The 25,089-nt window shown below is 41.5% G+C and overlaps 1 protein-coding gene across 1 annotated transcript in view; it reads left to right on the top strand.

The window, feature by feature from the left end:
* LOC144511919 (cryptochrome-1-like) overlaps positions 1-25,089 on the top strand; it is a 97,613-nt gene that overhangs the window by 11,007 nt on the left and 61,517 nt on the right. Inside the window, exons 2-5 of the mRNA XM_078242375.1 lie at positions 16,930-17,038; positions 18,386-18,528; positions 19,676-19,860; positions 24,862-24,950. Coding sequence (XP_078098501.1) covers positions 16,930-17,038; positions 18,386-18,528; positions 19,676-19,860; positions 24,862-24,950 — 526 coding nt within the window. The remainder of the gene's footprint in view (positions 1-16,929; positions 17,039-18,385; positions 18,529-19,675; positions 19,861-24,861; positions 24,951-25,089) is intronic.

The following is a 25,089-nucleotide window of genomic DNA, read 5'->3' as shown; positions in this document are numbered from 1 at the left end:
ATTGGATAGGTAACTGGCTATCTGATCGAAGACAGAGGGTGGTGGTGGATAGAAAATGTTCAGACTGGAGGCAGGTTGCCAGCGGAGTGCCACAGGGATCAGTGCTTGGTCCTCTGCTATTTGTGATTTTTATTAATGACTTAGAGGAGGGGGCTGAAGGGTGGATCAGTAAATTTGCTGATGACACCAAGATTGGTGGAGTAGTGGATGAGGTGGAGGGCTGTTGTAGACTGCAAAGAGACATAGATAGGATGCAAAGCTGGGCTGAAAAATGGCAGATGGAGTTTAACCCTGATAAACGTGAGGTGATTCATTTTGGTAGGACAAATTTAAATGTGGATTACAGGGTCAAAGGTAGGGTTCTGAAGACTGTGGAGGAACAGAGAGATCTTGGGGTTCATATCCACAGATCTCTGAAGGTTGCCACTCAAGTGGATAGAGCTGTGAAGAAGGCCTATAGTGTGTTAGCTTTTATTAACAGGGGGTTGGAGTTTAAGAGCCATGGAGTTATGCTGCAATTGTACAGGACCTTGGTGAGACCACATTTGGAGTATTGTGTGCAGTTCTGGTCACCTCACTATAAGAAGGATGTGGAAGCGCTGGAAAGAGTGCAAAGGAGATTTACCAGGATGTTGTCTGGTTTGGAGGATAGGTCTTATGAGGAAAGGTTGAGGGAGCTAGGGCTGTTCTCCCTGGAGCGGAGGAGGTTGTGGGGAGACTTAATAGAGGTTTATAAAATGATGAAGGGGATAGATAGAGTGAACGTTCAAAGACTATTTCCTCGGGTGAATGGAGCTATTACAAGGGGGCACAACTATAGGGTTCATGGTGGGAGATATAGGAAGGATGTCCGAGGTAGGTTCTTTACTCAGAGAGTGGTTGGGGTGTGGAATGGACTGCCTGCAGTGATAGTGGAGTCAGACACTTTAGGAACATTTAAGCGGTTATTGGATAGGCACATGGAGCACACCAGGATGATAGGGAGTGGGATAGCTTGATCTTGCTTTCAGATAAAGCTCGGCACAACATCGTGGGCTGAAGGGCCTGTTCTGTGCTGTACTGTTCTATGTTCTATGTATGGCCAGGGTTGACCCAGGCTAGCTTTTGCTACCAAATAAACCTGTTGGACTTTAACTTGGTGTTGTTAAACTTCTTACAGGGTTGACCCAACAGGCAACTCAGCGGAGGAGCATGATTGGAGATCGGGATTCTGGCGTGGTTAAGGGAGGTGACCTGTTAACGCAGCTTTTGAAAGCACGTCTGAAAGATGTGCGGGTTAGGTGCATTGGGTATGCTAACTTCTCCCTCAGTGTACCCGGAGTGTGGCGACTTGGGGAATTTCACTGTAACTTCATTGCAGTGTTAATGTAAGCCTTACTTCTGACTAATAAATAAACTTTAAACTTTAGCTGGGCTCTGCTCTGAATCCGTGTTTAATTTCTGGCTACAGTTTTTTTAACAAACTGTTTATCATTCCGAAGCAGCAAGCCACTTACCAAAAAACAACACCAGGAACTTCGACAACTGACTAGTACCCACCAAAGTTAATCATCAAATCCCTACAGTCAAAAGGAGGCCATGGGGTCCGCACCAACAACAATCCCGCCCAGGCCCTATCCCCACATATTTACCCTGCTCGTCCCCCTGTCACTAAGGGGCAATTTAGTATGGCCAATGCACCTAACCAGCGCATCTTTGGACTGTGGGAGGAAACCGGAGGAAACCCACTTAAACGCTCCACACAGTCACCTGAGGTCGGAATTGAGCCCAGGTCCCTGGCGCTGTAAGGCAGCAGTGCTAAATAATGTGCCACTGTGCTGCTCTAACTGACTATATTAATTGACTATATTTTTGCCCAAAAATATATTTCTTAAAATATGTAAACGTACATTACACGCGTGCTGTAGATAAGCTACTGACAATGTATGAGATGCACCTAACCAGCACATTAAACGCTGCACATAACCACACTGAGAATTACAGATTATATTTACAATGTACATTTATATTTCATGTCAAACCTTCTCTTCAACTCGTCCTGACCTTTGTCCATTTATATCCCATCACCATACTAAGTCCTGAAAACTGATCACCCCTGGCCTCGGTGCTATTATCTCCCTGCCTCCAGCATGTCCATTTCAAATTGCAGTGTAATTCACTCTATGTACCATGCTGACCTTTCCACTCTTCACATTCGAGCGCATCATGCTTTTCCTCCCTCTCATCCATAGTCATCTGCGTGTTTGGCCATTGTGCAGTGCAGCTGCCCTATGGAACTCTCTTCCTAAATCTTTGCCCAGCTTCCTCAAAGGTTGTGTGGCATAATTATTCTCCCACATTGTTCTGCCTCCTGTGATTCCAAAGTAGCATGCTTTGTTGCATGAAAATCACTGTATGAACACTTTAACATTTTAAAGCACGAGACACTCCAAACTAGCAGTAATTGTGACAATATCCTGAACTGGCCATCATGTGGAACTGGGATTGTTGCATAATATATTTATGAAAAACGTGATTGTTTAATTCATTCAAGATTAGAGGAGAAATTATGTGACGTATTTGAACAGAAGACCCTAAGGTTCTATTCAATGTGTCTCATTATCGGAAGAGTGAACCATATAACCATGGTAACAGAATTATTGAAGAGATGAGTGCTTTGTGTTGTGATGTATTATTTAGTATTTTTGGTCATCCATGAAATGTGGGCATTGTTGGCTGGGCCAGCATTTGTTCCCCATCCCTAATTGGCCTTGAACTGAGTCCACTTCAGAGGGCATGTAAGAGTCAACCACATTGCTATAAGTCTGGAGTCACACATAGGCCAGACCAAGTAAGAACAGTAGATTTCCTTCCCTAAGGGACAGTAATGAACCAGGTGGGTTTTTACAACAATCAACAATGATTTCATGGTCATTATTAGACTTTTAATTCAAGATTTTATTGAATTTAAATTTCAACTTCTGCTGTGAAGGGATTTGAACCTGGATCTCCCAGAGCATTACTCTGAGTCTCCAGGTTGCTAGTCCAACAACAATACCACTGCAGCATTGCCTCCCCCGTTTAGTATTATTATGCATCAACATGAGATGTAGAATTGGGTTAAGTGTCTTGAATAAACCACACTTTTTTTTCTGTCACCAAATTGCAATGGTGAAATGTTGTACCTGATTTCTTATTATGAAATGTGATCTCAATAAAGAATCAAAATCACATGGAACTATGGTTATATGGTTCACTTAAGTTCTTGAGTCACCTTATTACTGTAAACAGCCACCAAACAATATGGGGTTGATCTTACCAAAAACTTTTAAGTCCAGAATGAGCATGAAAATGGGAGAGTTTCAGATCCGTTATTTTGGGAAGACCACCAGCCGGATTTTATGCACTCTGTAAGATTTTTTTTTTAAAAACTCTCGATCTGTTTCTCGACAGTAGGGGGAGTGGGCCTAAATAGCCTGAAAGCCGGCTGGTAGCAGCAGACTGCGCCATTGCGCATGTGCAGGTTTTGTGCTCTGAGAGCAACAGAGAATTGTCAGTGCCTCTGCTGCTATCAGCCGGCCTCTGTGACTGAAACCTGGCCTCCTGCCCATGCTACCTTGGGGCCCCACAGCTGATCACGAATTCTCCCCACCCCCCCCCTCCCCCAACCCAGAATGATCATGAGTTCCCCCCTCCCCACCACCATTCGCTGTGCAGAGTGCACAGGCTGGCACTGCTCAAGAGTACACCCCTTTCAACCCCTCCTGACCTCCTAGGAGGTGGAGGGGGGGGTGGCTCAATGGCCTCTAGCTCTGCTTGCGAGGCCATCACGCCTGATTGCTGTTGATGGGTGAACCACATCAGAGAACTTTCTCTGACATGGTGTCTGAGGCAGGTGAGCCCAGTGATTCTGTCTCGGGTTCGCAAATTCTTTTAAATTAGGTTTTACCTTTCTGGGCGCTAGGTTGAACATGCCGGATATCTGGTGTCAGTAAAACCGCGAGAGGTGAGAAATCAGGCACAAACCTGATTTCTCAGCTCTTTGTGATCTTACTGGCTTGCCCCATAGATGCAAACTGCCGGCTCCAAGTGGAGAGGATCTCCAAGAAGATCGCGCATATTGACACAAACGTTCTCCAAGGTGGCCTTCACAACACACGACAACGCAGAATCGCTGAGCAGAAACTGATAGCCAAGTTCCGCACACATGAGGATGGCCTCAACTGGGATCTTGTGTTCATGTCACACTATCTGTAACCCCCACGACTTGCCTGGGCTTGCAAAATCTCACTAACTGTCCCAGCTGGAGACAATACACATCTCTTTAATCTGTGCTTAACCCTCTCTCCGCTCACATTATCTGTACCTTTAAGACTTGATTACCTGTAAGGACTCGTATTCCAACCATTATTTTGTAAATTGAGTTTGTGCCTTTATATGCTCTGTTTGTGGACAGAACTCCCACTCACCTGATGAAGGAGCAGCGCTCTGAAAGCTTGTGGCTTGTGCTACCAAATAAACCTGTTGGACTTTAACCTGGTGTTGTGAGACTTCTTACTGTGCTTGCCCCATAGGCCAGCAGGGCACAATGGTAAGATCGCCTCTTTTGTCTCAAATCCTTGAGACATAGCTGAGTGACCTTCCCATTCCTTGAGCCACTCAATCTCAGCATAGATCTCATTCACAAAGCAAAAATGAAAGTGATTTTAACTCATCCAAAACATTGTGATACATAGGTAGCTTGAAAGAACTTGCATTTTATATGATGTATTTCATCTCCCTAGGAGGTTCCAAAGTATTTCATTACCAATAAAGTGTTCTGAAGTACTAACACTACTGCAATGTGAAAAAGGATTGCAATCCAATTTCCCTCTGAATATGTCAACTGTATTGACATTCCTGATTGGACACTATTTCTAATGCTATTTGTTGACGGTATAAAGTTTAGCCAAAGCACTAGGAGAATTCCTTCTCTGTTTCTCAAGTAGTGCCATGATATTCTTTTACAAAATAGCAGATGAAGCTTTGTGTCTTTCAGATGGGATGTTAAACAAATCTTTGGCACTTGCAGCAAATCTCTTTGCAAAACTTTGAAAACCTGGATTATATGCTCAAAGCCAAATGGAGGTTGGGCCTGCAATCTCCTGACTCATGCTATCACCAAGCCAAGTCTGATTCCTATTTGCCAGATAACAGAAGCAGATGCTCCAACACTATGCATGTCTTCCTCAAACCGTTCAACTCCTTCTTTGTTCAGCTGATTCAACCTGTGCCCCCAGTTTGCACTCTCATCAAATTTCTTCACCATTTGATCCAAGCCACTGACTACTTGTGAGAAATACTGCAGGAAATCTATTCAGTTTATAACTTTGGGACATCCTTTATTCTCAATATATATCACCCTACTTCTGCTCTTCCTTGGAAAATCAATTGATCAAGTGCGTAGATTGCAATTAATGGCTGAATTAATACAGCTATAATCTTGTGAGTGCATATAAATGCTAATAGCTGCTTCAAAATGTATTTTCAATCATTAATCCATCTGAACAACACTGCAAAATATAGCACAATAACAAAAGCATTTGGAAGCACTAAAACACTTTATCATATAGAAAGAACATTCTAACTGTTTTTTAAAAATTAAAAATTGAGAAGGTGACCAGGATTTGTAACTTTAGAAGTTGAAATGAACAATTTGAGACAAGAACAGAGGGTGCTGGAAAATCTCAGCAGTCCCAGGAGAGAAACACAGTTAACGTTTCGAGCCATGGACACTTAATCGGAATTTTATTTTCAGTTACGACAAAGGGTCCATGACTCGAAAAGTTAACTGTTTCTCTCCCAATGGATGTTGGCAGAGCTGCTGAGTTTTTCCAGCGCGATATGCTCTTGTTTCTGATTCCAACATCTGCAGCACCACCATCCTGGTACCAAAGAAAAATCAGGCAGCGTGCCTTAATGACTATCAAGCGGTGGCTCTGACATTCATCATTATGAAGTGCTTCAAAAAGTTAGTCATGGCAGGAACCAATTCCAGCCTACCAGATTGTATCCACTACAATTCGTCTGCCGCCACAACAGGTCCACAGCAGACGCCATCTCCCTGGCCCTGCACTCAACTCTGGAACACATAGATAACAAAGACACCTATTTCAGACACCTATTTATTGACTACAGCTCAGCCTTCAACAGCATTGTTCCTACGAAACTCACCTCCAAACTCTGTGGCCTGGGGCTCAGCTCCTTTCTCTGCGATTGGATCCTGAACTTCCTAACCCACAGACCGCAATCAATAAGGATAGGCAACAACACCTCCTCCACGATCATTCTCAATAACAGTGCCCGAGAAGGCTGTGTCCTCAGTCCCTTACTATACTCCTTATACACCGATGACTATGTGGCCAAATTTCCCCCCAACTTAATTTTCAAGTTTGCCGATGACACCACCATAGTGGGTCTGATCTCAAACAATGACAAGACGGAGTACAGGAAAGAGAGAGAGGAATTGGTGCAACAACAACAATCTCTCCCTCAATGTCAACAAAACGAAGGAGATAGCCATCCACTTCAGGAAGCATAGTGGCGGACATGCCCCTGTCTACATCATGGGACGAAGTAGAAATGCTCGAGAGCTTCAAGTTTCTAGGTGTCCAAATCACCAACAACTTGCCCTGGTCCTCTCATGCTGACACCATAGTTAAAGAGACCCACCAATGCCTCTACTTTCACAGAAGACTAAGGAAATTTCGCATGTCTGCTACGACTCTTGCCAACTTTTACAGATGCACCACAAAAAACATTCTTTCTGGTTGTATCACAGCTTCCTATGGCTCCTGCTCTGTCCAAGTCCACAAGAAACTACAAAGGCTCATGAACGAAGCCCAGTCCATCACTCAAACCAGCCTCCCACTCATTGACACTGTCTACACTTCCCACTGCCTCGGAAAAGCAGCCAGCATAATTAAGGACCCACGCACCCTGGACACATTCTCTTCCATCTTCTTCCGTCAGGAAAAAGATACAAAAGTCTGAGGACACGTACCACCCGACTCAAGAACAGCTTCTTCCCTGCTGCCATCAGACTTCTGAATGGACCTACCTCGTATTGAGTTGATCTTTCTCTACACTCTAGCTTTGACTGTAACACTACATTCTGCGCTCTCTCCTTCTCTATGAACGGTACACTTTGTATAGCGCGTAAGAAACAATACTTTTCACTGTATACTAATACATGTGACAAATCAAGTATTTTGTTTATTGAACAATTTGAGATATTGATAGCACTGGAATTGATAAATAGAAAAACCGTTTTATTCCATCTGGCGCTCCTGCTCTGAGTTACCTAACAAGTTGAAAGTAAAGTAGTGATTCAGTCAGCATAAGGAGATGATATGTTGATTTATGAAATCATAATGTGGTAAACCACTGTTATATGTTATCTGTAGTGGTTAACTACCGTAGTTAATATTTCTCAGTACCTGTATATGTGGCACATCCCTGTCGGTTCCGCCCAAGTCTCCTCCCCCTGGTCTGGGTATAAAGGCGGTGGCTCCTCCCCCTTGCTCTCAGTTCAGACCAGATCACCGACAGGGATGGCTCCAAGTTCTTGCTAATAAAAGCCTATTTGTCTTGCTCACAACTAGTTTCGGCTCGATTGATAGTGCATCACATAGTTACATTGTATTTGGTATATTGCGCTCATGATTTAATTGATTTGGAATTTATTTTACAAATAGTGTCAATCTTGAATGGTCATCCTCCTGAATGAAAATATTTTTGGATGGCTTGGAATCCTTCCCTGCTACATACTTCAACACCAGCAGTTTGGCCAAACAGGTCTCAAAATATTTAATGTTCCTTTGATTAGACCAGGATGAACATCACTTGAAGCTTCTCCTAACCGCTTAGCTACCTTACGGGATCATTCCATCAAGCCAGCTGGTGCCACCTGCCTGGTTTCTCCTGGGAGCATGCAGGTAAGGCTCAGGGAGTAACATTCACAGCTGAGGACCAGACCATTTCCAGTCCCCTCTCTACTTCATCCATTGGGAGTTGAAGTTGGGGCTAGGGAAATTCAGGCATTACTGTGACATATGTTGGTTCTGATTTTACCATTCCAAAAATGTACTCTTAACTGAAGACACTGGCAAAGATTAAACCAGAAGAAAGAAAGAAGAAACACGAGTAAAACAACACAGCTGTAGGACTGGTTTGTAGCCCAAATAAGTGTTTATTATATACAAATTAATTGAGCATAAGGAGCAAATTGATTGAAATGCAGGAGCAAATCTACTTGGACGGATAAGAACAAGAACATAAGAACAAATGAAATAGGAGCAGGAGTAGGCCATCTAGCCCCTCGAGCCTGCCCCGCCATTCAATAAGATCATGGCTGATCTGAAGTGGATCAGTTCCACTTACCCGCCTGATCCCTATAACCCCTAATTCCCTTACCGATCAGGAATCCATCTATCCGTGATTTAAACATATTCAACGAGGTAGCCTCCACCACTTCAGTGGGCAGAGAATTCCAGAGATTCACCACCCTCTGAGAGAAGAAGTTCCTCCTCAACTCTGTCCTAAACTGACCCCCCTTTATTTTGAGGCTGTGCCCTCAAGTTCTAGCTTCCTTTCTAAGTGGAAAGAATCTCTCCACCTCTACCCTATCCAGCCCCTTCATTATCTTATAGGTCTCTATAAGATCCCCCCTCAGCCTTCTAAATTCCAACGAGTACAACCCAATCTGCTCAGTCTCTCCTCATAATCAACACCCCTCATCTCTGGTATCAACCTGGTGAACCTTCTCTGCACTCCCTCCAAGGCCAATATATCCTTCCGCAAATAAGGGGACCAATACTGCACACAGTATTCCAGCTGCGGCCTCACCAATGCGCTGTACAGATGCAGCAAGACATCTCTGCTTTTATATTCTATCCCCCTTGCGATATAGGCCAACATCCCATTTGCCTTCCTGATCACCTGTTGCACCTGCAGACTGGGTTTTTGCGTCTCATGCACAAGGACCCCCAGGTCCCTTTGTACAGTAGCATGTTGTAATTTTTTTCCATTTAGATAATAATCCAATTTCCTATTATTTCCTCCAAAGTGAATAACCTCACATTTGTCAACGTTATACTCCATCTGCCAGATCCTCGCCCACTCACTCAGCCTGTCCAAATCTCTCTGCAGACCTTCTATGCCCATGTGATGATAGCTATTGTTGCACTGAAAAATAGTAGTGGACAATTGGGACTGGGAACTAAACACACCAGAAAATAGGAAAACTGATAAAGGGGAAGAAGTAGCCTTGGTGATTGATGATACAATTACTAATGATCGGAAAAATATATTGAGTGATAAGCAGGTAGTGGAGTCTTTATGGGTAGAATTAAGATGATTTAAAATAGGAGTATGAGTTGTGGATAAGCTCACTGGTAGCAGCTGTGAAGTGGCAAATGCAGAGATTAGACAAACGTTTGGGAAAAACAGTGATTTTAATGGGAGATTTTAACTTTCATATAGATTGCAACAAGTAGACTAGCACATTTTAGAAAGGTAGTTAATGTTTTCACTGTGTCCAGTTGGGTTTTTTGCAGCAACATGTTCTTGAGCTATCAAGGGAGCATGCCATGTTAGATTTTGTATTGCGAAATGAGCCAAATTTAGTTAACAGCATAATGGGAGTGTGGACATTTATCTGCTCACCATCATAATATGATCAGGTTCAATGTAGTGTTTGAGGGGGCAAAATGAAGAACAGCTATTAAGATTCTAGATTTCGGCAAGAGTGATTTCAATATGATGAGACAGAGACTCTACAGCAAACTGGACAAGCCTCTTGATGGGTGAAACGAGAGAAGATCAGTGGGAGAGATACACTTTTTGGTCTGCCTGAAACTTCTTGGTTTTCCAGTGCGAAGAGAGTGTTGCAGACTGGCATGTTATAGATCCAGGACTACTTGGTGAGGGACACCTTTAAGCTCGGGTCAGCCGCCGCAGAGGTGCAATGAGGGAAAGGTCGCTCTCTAAGACATTTCATCCACAGTACACTGAGACACTGGGAATTGTATAGAACCCCTCGGGTTGTATGATTCACATTGAATGTATACAGTAAATATTACATAGGCACAATTGTATTGAAGCACCTCAGAGTGCAACATGATCAGGTAGAAAATTAGAATTCATTTCATTTTATGTATTGAACATTTCAAAATGTTTTGTAATGTTTTTTAGATATTTAATGAATAAAGTGTGGGAAGAATTAACGGGCATGATGACATCGGGTGGCATTCCTGGTGTATTTACACTACTTTTGTTTAATACGGCAGGTGGACGGGCATTACTGTATGAACCCTAGCCACAATATGTAAATACAAAATAATTGTGCAATTAAGATTGTTAATGACCCAATTGTCTGCCATAATAAGGTGTGACCACTATACCAAGACATTAGAGTCGGATTCATGCCATGTGTAGTTCCAGTTTTATTAAGAGGCAGCTTGTTAGAGCTGGTTTAAAAGCCAAAGCTGAACTTATCACTTAGTAAATTTTTATTACTAGGAATGCTTATTTGAATGAACAGTTTATCCATTTTTAAATCATATGAATTAGAGATTTGTTTTCAGCTGTTGACAGCTCTGCTGGGTGCTATATTTTGTTCCTGGCTATCTCCCAGGGCTATAAAACATCAAAGAGAGATGGGTATTGTGGTCCTGCTTCTCTTCAAAAACTGTGTAAGAGTGTACTTTTGCATTTTCAGATGAATTAATGGGATGCATTCATTATTAGCTGCATGCGTGCCAGTCTGGATGCTGTGCTCATCCTCCATATATTCATTCTGCCAACCACCAATCCTACAACTGGACTGAAGCTTTTAATGTACAATGTCATTGATGAAGAAATCTATGTGCTTCTTGAATCATTGCTAAGACCTTTAATATCCAGCCAAATTGACTTTCCTCCTGAATTTACGAGCGTTCTCTGCAGCACATTAGCACAAGATTGCACATACTGAGGTCTTAACTTGCCCTGGCCGACCTCGTTAGGTCATTCTGCATTTCTGGCATTGGGACTATTTCCTTTTCACCAACTCAATACTGCTGACCTCCAAGGCCACCTCCTCACAGGCTGCATGTGTCTGGCTCAGCTTCCTCCTCTTACCAGGGGTAGGCATCAATTGCTCATATTAGTGGATACTACACATAAGAGGGCTCTGAGAGAGTCCTTGTTGAATCTAGGGGCTGGTTTGCCCTTCTCCCCTCCCTCTCTCTTTGCTCATCGACAGCGCAGATATCTTTGGAGGGAAATATGCAACAACTAGACAACTCCTCCATGCAAATAAGTGGTTAACTTGTTCAGGTTAAAAAAGAATGCCACCTCTGATCAGTGCCAAAGTTTGGACGCAGCAGAGCTTAAAATAAAATGCACTCACCTTAGAAGCATGCAAACCTCTCAATGGCAAATTACCCTGCAGGGTTTGAAGTGTCGCTGCATTTGCTGGGTTTCCCCTGACATGTCCTGTGCTAAGGCACCATTTAGATGATTGAGTAGCTCACTACTAAATGAGTACATCCTTATTGGTAAAAGTCAGAAACAGTGGAGGAGCAAAGACACATGAGCACATAGATAATTAAAACATCATGAACCAGTGTAAAAAGTAATCAATTCCTATAATACCTATAAGGTCTGAAATACAAGTGGATGCAAGTCATGCTTCAGCTATGCAAAGACCTGATTAGACCATACCAGGAGTATTGTGCGCAGTATGAGGTATAAATTGTTGTTCCCTTTACAATTTGGTACTCTTGTGAATTGTCATATGAGTGCAAGACAAAAAGCTCCATCAACATTTCTTTTTTCAACTGTAATCAAATAATTGTCCCTGCCATTTTGCTGCACTTAACCAATTCCATTATCTCATCCATTCCCTTACCATTCCTTTTAAAGTTTACTTATTAGTGTCACAGAGAGGCTTACATTAACACTAGTGAAGTTACTGTGAAGATCCCCTATTCGCCACACTCGACGCCTATTCCGGACAGAATTTAGTATGGACAGCGCACCTAACCAGCACGTCTTTCGGACTGTGGGAGGAAACCGGAGCACCCGGAGGAAACCCATGCAGACATGGGGAGAACGTACAAACTCCGCACAGGCAGTGACCCAAGCCAGGAATTAAACCCAAGTCCCTGGAGCTGTGAGGTAGCAGTGCTAACCACTGTGCCACCGTGTTGCCCATTTATCCCTGTCAAGCCACCCCCATTCCATTCTTTCTGCCTTGCTCTTGCCAATTCTATCCCTCACTGAAAAAATATTCTTTCCAGCCAGGGTAACATTTGTTATTCAGCTTCTGTTGCCTTCCGCTCTTTTTGTTCTACCCCAGCCTGTCATCACCAACCATTGGCAGCATGTGTGTCATGCACTCCAGTCCCCTCTGTTCCTATGGGCCTCCACCATTCACAAGGCACTGCCCACCTAATAAACCAACCACAAACACACCCCTTAAACTGACCAGTCAAAACAGTCCCAACATTTCAGCTGACTATTATAGTAGAAAAGAGTTAGTGTGTAGATCAACCATGATCTCATTGAATGCCAGAAAGGTTCAGGAGGCAAAAATAGTTACCCTTTTCCTATTGTATGGACTCTTGCATTACTAGTTTAATGGGTTGCCATATAATTCTAAAAAATGTTCTGTGGAATAAGCAGGACATAAAAAATAAAATTTAATAAATACAGAATCAGAGAGCAAAAACAGGTTTGTACATTAAAAAAAATATTTTAATGAATGTTTAAAGTGCTTTGTGGTGAAGACTGTAAATTGAATTATGAGATAATGAAGATAGAAGAAATAATTAGTTGACATGGGTAATTTTAGTCTTAATTATAAAGTCACATTGAATGTAAGGCATGCTGCTTATGTAAGTACTTTTATGCATCTGAGCCTTTCCAAGTAGTATTAATAGTTCTATCTGGCAGCCAACTAATGTACATGTACTGCTAATCCTTTTACTGCTGAACTGAATGCTTTACTTAGAAATGCAAGCCATGTGAGAGGAGCCAAATTTCATTGATTTGAAACAACATATGAAAGACTTTCTGATATTGCTGTTCTTTGAGATCTGGATGCAGACTGATAGTTCAGTAACTATGGGCTGGGTACGGAGAATGTGAGTAGAGAGGGCATGAATATGCTGGTGATTATCCTGTCATATTTGCTTAAAGATGCTGTAAACCAATGAGAGGGTGAACTATTGGGTTGGAAATCATGTACGATGTGGAGTGAGCAAGGTGGTCACAAGCTCAGGCTTGGTGTGAGAGTGCGAGTGTTCTGGACCTTGAGGATGGTGTACATAGCTTGGGATCTAAGTGTTGAAGAGGGAAAAGGCCAAAAGCATTTGGAATGTGCTTATCAAGCTTATCGCTTTGGAATACTGAAGAATGTATTTATGTTCAAAGTAAACTTTAGGAAAGGCTGCTCACCCCCTAATTAGGCATTTTACAGCCTTCCAGACTCAACACTGAGTTCAACAGTTTCAGATCATAGCCTCTGCCCTCTTTTCCTGCTGAAAGCTATTGATAATTCTATTATTCCCATTTATACCTCTTAGATCCATCTCTTGTTTCTATACTTATTCCATCACCATCTCATTTTGCCTTGCACCAACATCCTTTTCGTCATTGAATCACTCCTGTCTACTACAAATCTTTATTTTTCTTCTTCCATCACTGGCCCCACATCCTAGCCTCTGCAATTACTTAAAACCTCGATCTCTGAACCTGAATCAGTTCTGCCTGAAATTTAACTGTTCCTCTCTTCACAGAGAGAATTTTCAGAACTTTCTGTTCTTATTTCACATTTCTATTAGCCAGACATACGGTGGAGAAATGGGTTGAGGAGCCAAGCTCAGTTGGTAGTAGAGTATCAATCCCATTTATTTGATCATGGAATATTGCCCTTGAGAAAGTGTTGGTGAGCTGCTGTCTTGATCTGCTACAGTGCATGTGGTCTGATAGAGGGAATTTAGGATTCTGACCCAGTGACTGAAGGAACTGCAATATAATTCCAAATGTGGGGGGCACAGTGGTTAGCATTGCTGCCTGCCAGGGACCTGGGTTCGAATCCCAGCTTGGGTCACTGTCTATGCGGAGTCTGCACGTTCTCCCTGTGTCTGCGTGGGTTTCCTCCAGGTGCTCTTAAAGACGTGCTGGCTAAGTACATTTACCTGAACAGGCACCGGAGTGTGGTGACGAGGGGAATTTCAAAGTAACTTCATTGCAGTGTAATGTAAGCCTTCTTGTGACTAATAAATAAATTTTGACTTTGAAATCAGGATGACGTGTGAATTGGAGAGGGATTTGCATGTGATGGGTGTTCTCATGTGCCTGTTACCATTGATCTTCTGGATAGTAGCTGTTACAGGTCAGGAAGGTGCTATCGACGGAGCCTTGATGAGTTGCTGTAGTGTCTTGTACACCTGGTATCCATGGTGTGCTGGTGTTGGAGGGAGTGAATATTTAAGATAATGGATGAGAATCCTATCAAGTGGGCTGCTTTGCCTAGGTAGTGTTTGAGTGTCTTGTGTTGTTGGAACTGCACTCATCTTGGTAAAAGAAAAGTATTTCATCACACTTCTGGCTTGTGTCTTTTAGATAGTAGACAGGTTTTGGAGAATCAGGAGTTGAGTTACTCATTGCAGAATTCCTAGCCTCTGGCCTGCTCTTGTAGCTGCAGTATTTATATGCTGCACCAGTAGATTTTTGGGCTGCATTAACAATAGTTAAAAACGGGGTAGACTACAGTCACAGCTTTCCAACTCAACAACCAACAAATAGACAACAAACTTCAGTTTTCCTTTTGCAGTAAACCAGTCAAGAATAAACCATTCCTTGAGACCCTCTGAATTACTCTGGACCACAGCCTCACAAACTGTCAATACCTGGAAAAGGTCACAGAAATTTCCGAGACTATTGTAAATATTATCGGGAAACCAGCAGGCACCAACTGGGGATCCAGTGCTTGGAATCTTCATACTGTTAGCTGTGTTCTTATGTAGAATACTGTTCCCTGGTCTGCACAGAAAACAGCCATACATAATGCTTGTCCTCAACACATCAATGTGGATAATCAATGGTACACTGAAGTCAACACCTGTATAATGGCTCCTACCTAAAATCCCACTTCCTGATGTGTGCCCGAAGGCAAAAATGCTGAAAGAGTTTGACATTGAAGCCAAGCCCTGAAGATTTTCAGAAGCTAACGAATGTATGACATAAATCTCTCTCACCTTTCTGGAGTACAACAAGTGCTTTGAGCAATGCAGATTTTGACAAAAAGGATAACTGACGCAATCTGTCGGCTGACGTCGATATTACAAATATCTGGTGAGTGATCTGACAGTCTCCAGAGCTTAGTCTCCCTCAAAAACAGTGGTCCGCACTCCATGCAAGGACACCACACCACCTCCACAAATGGAATTTAAAGGACAGCCCACCATGTGACTATGTTCACCTGGATCAGACTCTTCATATTATGAATGAATGTGGCCTATGAAAATTTTTCACAGGATTCAAAGTGATCCACCTAACAGTAGACAGTGCTGTGACTTGACTATCCAACTTGGATGTAAACTTGTAAAGCTGTGAAATGTCACACAGAAGAGGCATGCTTTGATCATTGATAATCTCCAGGACATTGGTGGGGATTCAGAGATGGTCATTTCATTGAATACCAGGGAAGATGATTTGATCATCTTGCTGGAATAATCATTGCCTGGCATTTGTGTCACATGAATGTTTGTTTATTTGCCACTTAGCAGCTCAAGCCTGAATACTGCCCAGATCTTACACTGAACAGTGTAAGACTGCTTCATTATATGAGGACTTGCAAATGGAATGTTTCAGAGCAATATCTCCATTTTTAACCTTTTATAGAGAGAAGGTCATTAATGAAGATGATTTGGCCTGAAATTCCTCAGTGATATCCTGGGGCTGAAAGGATTGGCCTCCATCCTCCTTTGTGTTAGGTATGACTCCATCCAGTGGAAAGCTTAGCCCCACCCCTCTCCACTCTCAATCACATCATCTAATCTTTGCATCAAATAGTCCATAAATGGATGGAACTCAAGTAAAGAGAACTTGCATTGATATAACAATTTCTGTGACCTCCGAACGCTCAGGACGCTTCACACCCCCAATTAAATACTTCTGAAGTGCCATCATTATTGCACTTGTTGCAGCCCATTTGTGCACAGAAAGGTCTCACACACAGGAATGGGATAAATGATCAGATTTTCTTTAGTGATTTTGCATGAGTGATGAATATTGTACACAATTGTTATATGGATGCCTTAATTCTTTCAGTGCTGGCATCAATTGTGTTCATTGTAATAGATACTCTATGAGAAAAGCTATAATTTTTAAATTCAACCTTTCGAAAATAAGTTTCCAAGAAACTGTGTGGAACTGTCTTTACTCCATTCTGGTCAAGTTTCATGTTGGAGGTTATTAGACTGTTAACCTAAACTAAGTACTTAAACCTTAGTAAATGTTAATTGCCTTCCTTGTCTGCATTTGCAGGAAGGAACATGGGATTTTGCCCATCTGTGTGTGTAGGTGATCATTTTAAACTGTGATAACATTAACGTTACTAATTCTGACATGAAAAACATATTCATGCCATTGCAATGGACTTTGTAATGTCACCTTGGTGTTAAGTGCAGAAAAGAGAACATGCTCTGGACATTTGAGCACTAGTAACTGAACCCATTAGTTTCCTTTGATGTGCCACAACAGAAGGAATATCGGCTAGTTCTGCCTAGCATGTGATCCTCCACACTATATTTCCTTTCCGTGCTCTGCTCAGGCTGTGCACAATGACTAAGCTAAAGATTTTTGCTACTGTTTCCAAAGTAAAAGAAAGGAATCAAATGCTGAATTTCTATCCTTCAGATTCCTGCTGCAGTGTCTGGAAGACCTAGATGCTAGGCTTTTGGAGCTGAACTCCCGCTTGTTTGTTATACGTGGGCAACCTGCTGATGTCTTTCCCAGGCTTTTCAAGGCAAGTTTTTCTTAGTCGCATAGAAAACTTGAACATATTATACTCTTCTAAACTTACTATAACTAAGCTTCTCAGTATCTTAATATTCTCTTCCAGTATATTTCTTTAAAATTCCAGAGTTTATATTCTTCTTCTATTTGTGCCTTCTCATCTAACTACTTAAATTTTCTGATGTAGAGAATACAGTGGTAGGTAAGGATTTGTGAACAGTGGTTCCCAGCACATCCAACAAGTCTTCATAACTTCACAAAGTCTGCAGATTTAATTTTGCCAGTAACAAAAGCTTCCAAAGCATTGTTCTGTGAATGTTAATTCCGATTTTGGAAGTTTATGACTTTTCCAAATTGTCATCGTCAAATTCTGTTCTCAAATATCATTGGTATTTAAGTTGACTGGTCCTTAGTTTGAGTCAATTTCCTCAGTTTGGATCAGTTCAGCTCCCAGGTTCAACATCTGTCCATTTTGCTCTGGCTCATTTTTAATGGCCACTCCCTGCCAATAGTTTGTCTTATCCACTGATCGCAAGTTATGATTTTAACAGGATACTAGATTCTGGTTCATTTCCCAGCTCATTTAGTGTTAAGGGACTACAATGTCTGTTCCAATGCAGCTTCCAACTTGGGAATATCCTCCATGGTTGCACTGAAGATGAACATTGATAGCTGTAATTGACAGCCAGTGCCATACTAATTAGCCCAACACCAACCAGTATCGTAGCATTGACTGAACCAGGGATTTTTTGGATGTTTTCTCCTCTTGCTGTCTGGAATCACAAAACAATGTTAACTTTTCAATACCTTTCCAATAATATTTTGAACAAGTCACTGAGGAGCGCCCTTCCTTCTGTTGCTTTAAAAGAAGTCCATGGGTGATGTATGACAAAACTGATCACAAGGATATCAGCATCACCTGGAGTATTCTTAATTAAATTGATGCTGCAAACCGAACTGATATTGTGCAATTTCCAGTTTTTCCAGAGTTGGATTGAAAAACTTCAATCAGACAAGACCAGAATATGAGTTGTTAAATTTACTTTACATCAGTTAATGTTTGTAAAAAATTTAAAATAAAATTCTGTCTGGAAAATGTTTTGACTTTGAGCTGAAGATGAGCAAGTTTCTTCTTTCCGGCCACCTAGCCAGGAACTGGAACAATTCCTCAGATCGCCAAATCTTACAATTGAGCAGCAGTGCATGGAAAAAACTAATCATGTTTAAGAGCGAGGTATTGGACTTCAAATATAATGGCATACATGAGAAGGACAGTTTTAATAGTGTTGCAAATATTTTTGAACATTTTCCAGTTTGTTCAGGTTTGTTCTAATGGGTTCATTACTTAATCTAACAGGAATGGAATATTAACCGTTTGACATTCGAGTACGATTCTGAACCATATGGTAAGGAGCGAGATGCAGCCATTAAGAAGCTGGCTAGTGAGGCTGGAGTTGAGGTCACTGTCAAGATTTCACACACATTGTATGACCTAGATAAGTATGTACTCGGTTAAATATTCAAACTATTGGAGAGGTAGAGAATGTTTGGCACTGTAAAGACTATCCAAAATGTTTAATGTGTTGGCAATGAGATTCAAGCAAGTTCCTGTTAAGATTTTAAAACCTAATGAATGCCTAAACCCAAAAACTTGAGTTCAGAGTTCAATGTTAAATATCTTACAGTAGTATAATTAGAAAGGCTCAGTGCTAAATATTAATTCATCAAATAATGCTTTTCTTCCCAATTTTCAGTAAATTGATTCAGCCATTCAATGGGAAAAATCACAGCTCTTTGTCTATAATAATTTTGACGTGGCAACCTCAACTCAAGTAACTTTTTTCTCTACTCCAACCTTTCCTCTCGGTTCCTGTAGTTCCAGTTTTTTCTTCTCTGCCAAATCACATCTCATTGTATGACATTTCTTTGTAAATATGAAAAACCATCTGGAAATCATTGAAATGTTTTTTCTGTTACAACTTTTGAAAGACTTTTATGACTATTTCTGGTATGGCCTTTAAATCCAAATTCCTTTGCAGTCTGTAATGCAGGGTCTCTTTTGGTATCCACTGTTCTACCAGTTGATTAAATACTGGCAATATTGTGAAACAATATATTAAATCATATTTTAAACGGACCATCTTTTGTTTCTTTACCCATGCTGTTATAATCTCCTTTGCCTTGCACTGTCATCCCTTTTGTATATTTAATATCTCTGACCTTCCAGTGTTTAACAGATCTTCCATTTTCTTCCCTCCCTGCCAATGTACTTTATTAAATCCTGTCACATTTTTCACTTTTTCCAACTGTAACAAAAAGTCATAGACCTGAAAAGTTAACTCTTTTTATACCACCTGACCTGTTCAGTATTTCCAGCATATTCTGTTTCTGTTACTCGTGAAACACACTTGGAGGTTAATACACCTTAGCTGTTGCCACTTGTGGTGAGAGTGTGTATTCTTCATGTTGGACAAACAGAAGCTAGATTTGGTGATATATCTTGGTATATTGGTTTAGAAATGCTCAAGTATGAGTTTTCAACTTCAGACACCCATCGCAACCTTTCAAACTAGGTAGTTTCAAAAACTCAGTTTGTGCTGTCTGAAATATTAAATGTTATTTGCCAAATTCATGTTATCTCTTCCAGAATAATTGAGTTGAATGGAGGACAACCCCCACTAACATATAAACGGTTCCAAACTCTGATAAGTCAGTTGGACTCTCCAGAGCCACCAGTGGAAACCATTAGTGAGGGAAGACTTGGAAAATGTACAGTATTGGTATTGGATGATCATAATGAGAAATATGGAGTCCCATCGCTGGAGGAGCTTGGTATGCATGACAAACTTAGGCTCTATCTCAACTAAATAATGCAACAATGTTTCATTTTTGTTCTTCTCTCATTTCCACTGAAAAAGATTCTTGAGTGTACGTGAATGAAGGTGAGAAAACAAATGGCAAGCTGCAAACAATGAATATGAGAAGAAACATTCAGGGATGTGAAACTTTTAAGATTTTTGTAAACGGTGATCAAGATCAATGTGGGCGCCTTGAGAATTGATAATGGTGATATTGTAAATGAAAATAAGGAAATGGTGGACATATTGAATAATTACAGTAGAGGAAATGAATGACATCACAAGGAAACCATATTGAATTAGGATTGCCAAACTTAATGTCGAGAAAACAACAGTAGCAAAGGAAATAATGGCACAAAAGAATTACAAGTCTTCATCCCAGACTTAAAAGGAAGACATTGCAGATGCTCTAACTGTAAACTTCCAAAGTTCTCTTGGTTCATGAGCTATTTCTTTAGATTGGAAAATTGTACGTATCACTCCACTCTTCAAGAAAGTTGAAAGAAAAACAAGGGATTTGTAGACCAGTTAGCCTAGCATCTGTTGCTGATAGGTTACTAGAGCATATACAGTGATGAAGGACTTTGGAACCATAGGAAAGTTACAGCACAGAAGGATGCCATTCAGCCCATCTTGTCCATGCCAGCCCATGGACACCCAGGTGCCCTTTCTAATCCCACCTTTCTGCACCAGACTCATAGCTCTGTAGCTTACAGTATTTAAGGTGCAGATCTAGGTACTTTTTAAAAGTTTAGGATCTCTGCCTCCACCACCAACTCGGCAGCGAATTCCAGACACCCGCCACCCACTGCGTAAAAAAAAAAAGTTCTTCCTCATGTCTCCTCTACACCTCCTGCCACTTGAATCAAGTCCCTGGTTCCAGAATTCTCCGCCAAGGGAAACAATTTTATCCTGTCCACTCTAACTCTTCCTCTCATAATTTTGAAACCTAAATCGGCACGGTAGCACAGTGGTTAGCACTGCTGCTTCACAGCTCCAGGATCCCGGGTTCGATTCCCGGCTCGGGTCACTGTCTGTGTGGAGTTTGCACATTCTCCTCGTGTCTGCGTGGGTTTCCTCCGGGTGCTCCGGTTTCCTCCCACAGTCCAAAGATGTGCGGGTTAGGTTGATTGGCCATGTTAAATTGCCCCTTAGTGTCCTGGGATGCGTAGGTTAGAGGGATTAGCGGGTAAAATGGGTAGGGCCTGGGTGGGATTGTGGTCGGTGCAGACTCGATGGGCCGAATGGCCTCCTTCTGCACTGTAGGGTTTCTATGATTTAAATCAAGTCACCCTTCAGCCTTCTTTGTCCCAAGGAAAATAACCCCAAATTATCCAATCTGCCCACATAGCTATACTTTTCTAGCCCTGACAGCATTCTTGTAAACTTCCTCTACACTCTCTCTCCAGAGCAATTATGTCCTTTCTGTAATGTGGTGACCAGCATTGCACACGATACTACAGTCGGGCCTCACCAGTGTTCTTTACAATTCCAACATTATATCCTTACTTTTATATTCTATACCTCTACCAATGAAGGAGAGCACTCCATATGCCTTATTTACAGCCCTGACTATTTGAACTTCTGCCTTTAGGGACCTATGTACTTGTATGCCACTATCTCTCACTCTATCTACCCTTTTTAGTATATTCCCATTTATTGTGTACTCTCTATAACTGTTTGACCTCCCTAAACCATATAATCCCTACTGTGCAGAAGGAGGCCATTTGACCCATTGAATCTGCACTGACTCTTTGACAGAGCATCTTACCCAGGTGCAATTCCCATAACGCCACTATTTACCCCTAACCTACACATCCTGGGACACTAGGGGCAATTTAGCATGGTCAATGCACCTAACCTGCACATCTTTCAGACTGTGGGTGGAAATGCACACTGGGAGAATGTGCAAATTCCACACAGGCAGTTAGCTAAGACTGGAGTCAAACCTGGGTCCCTGGTGCTGTGAGGCTGCAGTGTTAACCACTGTGCCACCATGCCACCCACGTGCAATTGTGCCACCCTAAATGCGTGACCTCACACTTCTGTGTTAAAACCCATCTGCCACTTTACTTACTGCCCACTCCACCACAACCCATTTATATAATTTTGGGGATTATAGCTATTCTACACTCTCTGCTGCTTGGCCAATCTTTGTGTGGTCTTCAAATTTGCCAATCATAAAAAGGAGTTTCTGATCAAAGAGTCAACATGGATTTGTGAAAGATGGGTCACCTCAGAAGAATCTGATTAGAATTTTTTGAAATGGTGATCAAAGTAGTGGACAAGGGAATGTCTATGTATGTTACTGGGATAGACTTTCAGAAGGCATTTGATTAATGTCCCTCATAAGAGACTTGACCAAAATCAAAGATTATGGAATTGGAGGTCAATTATTGACCTGATGTGGAAATTGGCTGTGCAACAGGAGATACAGTAGCAATAATGGAGAGGTATGACTAGTTGTGTCCCACAGGGATCTGAGAGCCTCAACTATTCTCCATATTTATTCATGACTCGTGATGGATTAGAGACCCACAAATCCAAGTTTGCAGATGATACACAGTTTGGCGACATTCTAAGCAGTGTAGACAAAAGCATGAAATAAAATATATTAAATGAACAACAACCTTAAGGGTTACCATTATCCAATTATCCAGAAACGTAACTGGACTGGACACACACATACTTTGGCTACAAGAGCAGGCTGTAGGCTGGTAGGCCTGTGATGAATTAACATAGCTCCTGACCTGACTCCACAAAGCCTGTCCACCATCGACAAAGCATCAGTCAGGAATGTGATGGAATGTTCTCCAATTGCCTGGAGGAGTGCACATCCAACATTCAAGGAGCCTGACAGCATCCAGGACAAAACAGCCACTTGATTTGCATCACATTCACTGCCTTAAACATTCAGCGCACCCCCACCACTGCCACCATTGTCTCAGCAGTGGGCAGCAGTATGTACTGTCTATAAGGTGCACTGCAGCAACTCACCAAGGCTCCTTCAGTAGCACCTTCCAAACCCTTGACCTGCTGCTCTTGTCCTTTTTAGGTGGTGGAGAAGCACTGTCACTGGGGCAAAATCCTGGAACATCCTCTCTTAACTGTAATGTGAGTAGACCTACGCCACAGGGACACAGCAGTTCATGATGGTGGTTCACCACTTCCATCTTGAGAACTATTGGTGATGGGCAACAAATGTTGGCCTTGCCAGCGATGCACATCATCTGTGAGCAATATTTTCAAAAATCATGAACAGGTAAATATATTTCAGTTTAGTGGGGACAAGTGTGAGGCCATCTTTTTATCTCAAAAAAATAGAACAATACTTTCTAAATGGTGCAAAACTGGAAATAGTTCAAGTCCAAAGAGTCTTTTGGGGGTGGGAGAGGGAAGTCCATGTACATTGATCATTAAAATGTTATGAACAGAAAAATAATCAAAAAGGCAAATGAAATGATGGGTGATTCTCACTTGTTTACAATGCTGTTGGCAAAAGTAAATAATATTATGAACAGTGAGAATCTTCCCCTTGTCTCATTATTACTGTTGGATGCACTCAGGGAAAAGGTTGCAGTTCCTCAGATTTAGGACAAATCGGTTCTTGAACTTGTTTGTGCCTTTCTCTGCAAGAACTTTTAACAGGAGCTGATGAAAGGATGATGATATGCCCTCAAGATTCGCCCATCCCCTTCTGTATTCTTTCAATCCCTTATTCGTAGTCACTTTTGTGGTTTTACTGCTTCATCCATTGGTTGATGTACTGGAATAGATTTTAATATATATTTAATTAGTTAGACCTATGTGATAGGGTAATTTTCTTTCTTTTATTAGATATTTTTTAATGGATGAGGAAAGGAATTTCCAATGGACAATAAATTGAATTGAATTTGGCTCTATAGGACCAGAATACAGGAAGTATGCAACAATTGTGCGAAGCACTGGTTGGACCATACCTGGAGTTCAGTATTGAGGTCTGGGAAGCACACCTCAGGATGGATACATTGTTCTTGGAGGAATGAAGTTTGGATTTACTGGAATTATAGCTAAATCCAAGGGTTAAATTATGAGGAGAGATTAATTAACTGGTGTTGTATTCTCTGGAAGAGAGGGGTGATGCGGTCAGTTTTCACAACATTAAAGAGAACAGGGAGGGTATAGAGAGAGACACTGTTTGCTTGTGGAGTCTAGGACTAGGGGATGTAACATAAGAATGAGAGCCAGGCCTTTCAAGTGTGAAGTTAGGAACTCTTTTCCATAAATGGAATGTGATGTTTGATGCACGGTGGCACAGTGGTTAGCACTGCTGCCTCACAGCACCAGGGACTCGGATTCAATTCCCAGCTTGGGTCACTGTCAGTGTGAAGTTTGCACATTCTCCCCGTGTCTGTGTGGGTTTCCTCCGGGTGCCCTGTTTTTCTCCCACACTGTGAAAGATGTGCTGGTTAGATGCATTGACTCGAAAAGGGGCTGGAGAGTGGCGACTAGAGGAATTTCACAGTAACTTCATTACAGTGTTAATATAAGCCTTACTTGTGACTAATAAATAAACTTTTATTAACTTTATAATTGTTCATTTTAAATCTGTGTCTGAGGTTTTTGTCAACCAAAGATAATGAGGGACTCGAGGCAAAACCACGTATGAGTTAGATCACAGATCAGCCATCATGTCATTGAAATGGTGTTGGAACAGGCTCAAGGGGCTAAATAATGACCTCCTGCAATGTTCAAGTTCTCAGCATTTTCTTGTGAACGATTGATTTACCTTGACTTGAACAACAATTGTTGCAGAACAAAATAACAGGCAGAGTTTTTAATTTTCTAAACTGATTAGATCAACCAACAAAAGCAAGGTTTTGAATACAGTAATTGAACTATAACTATTTGTCCAGTCAAAGTCGAACTGTTTAACCATAAGTTGAATCCTGGATATTGTCTGATTGTATTGATCCCTGACCATTTGTCAAACTAGGTTTTGATACTGAAGGTCTGGATTGTGCTGTGTGGCCAGGTGGAGAAACAGAGGCTTTAACTCGACTTGAAAGGCATTTGGAAAGAAAGGTAAGTTTAAAAAAAACCTTTTAGATCCTTAAACTCCATTTTTTCAACATGAGAAAAATGACTCATTAGCTCAGTAGTTTTAAAATAGTCCCAGTCAAAAAAGCAGAAAGCTTTTAAGGGAACATAAGTCAAATATGAG

Source organism: Mustelus asterias, chromosome 25, assembly GCF_964213995.1.
Source record: "Mustelus asterias chromosome 25, sMusAst1.hap1.1, whole genome shotgun sequence".
Taxonomy (NCBI): domain Eukaryota; kingdom Metazoa; phylum Chordata; class Chondrichthyes; order Carcharhiniformes; family Triakidae; genus Mustelus; species Mustelus asterias.
This window is presented reverse-complemented; position numbering and strand designations above follow the sequence as displayed.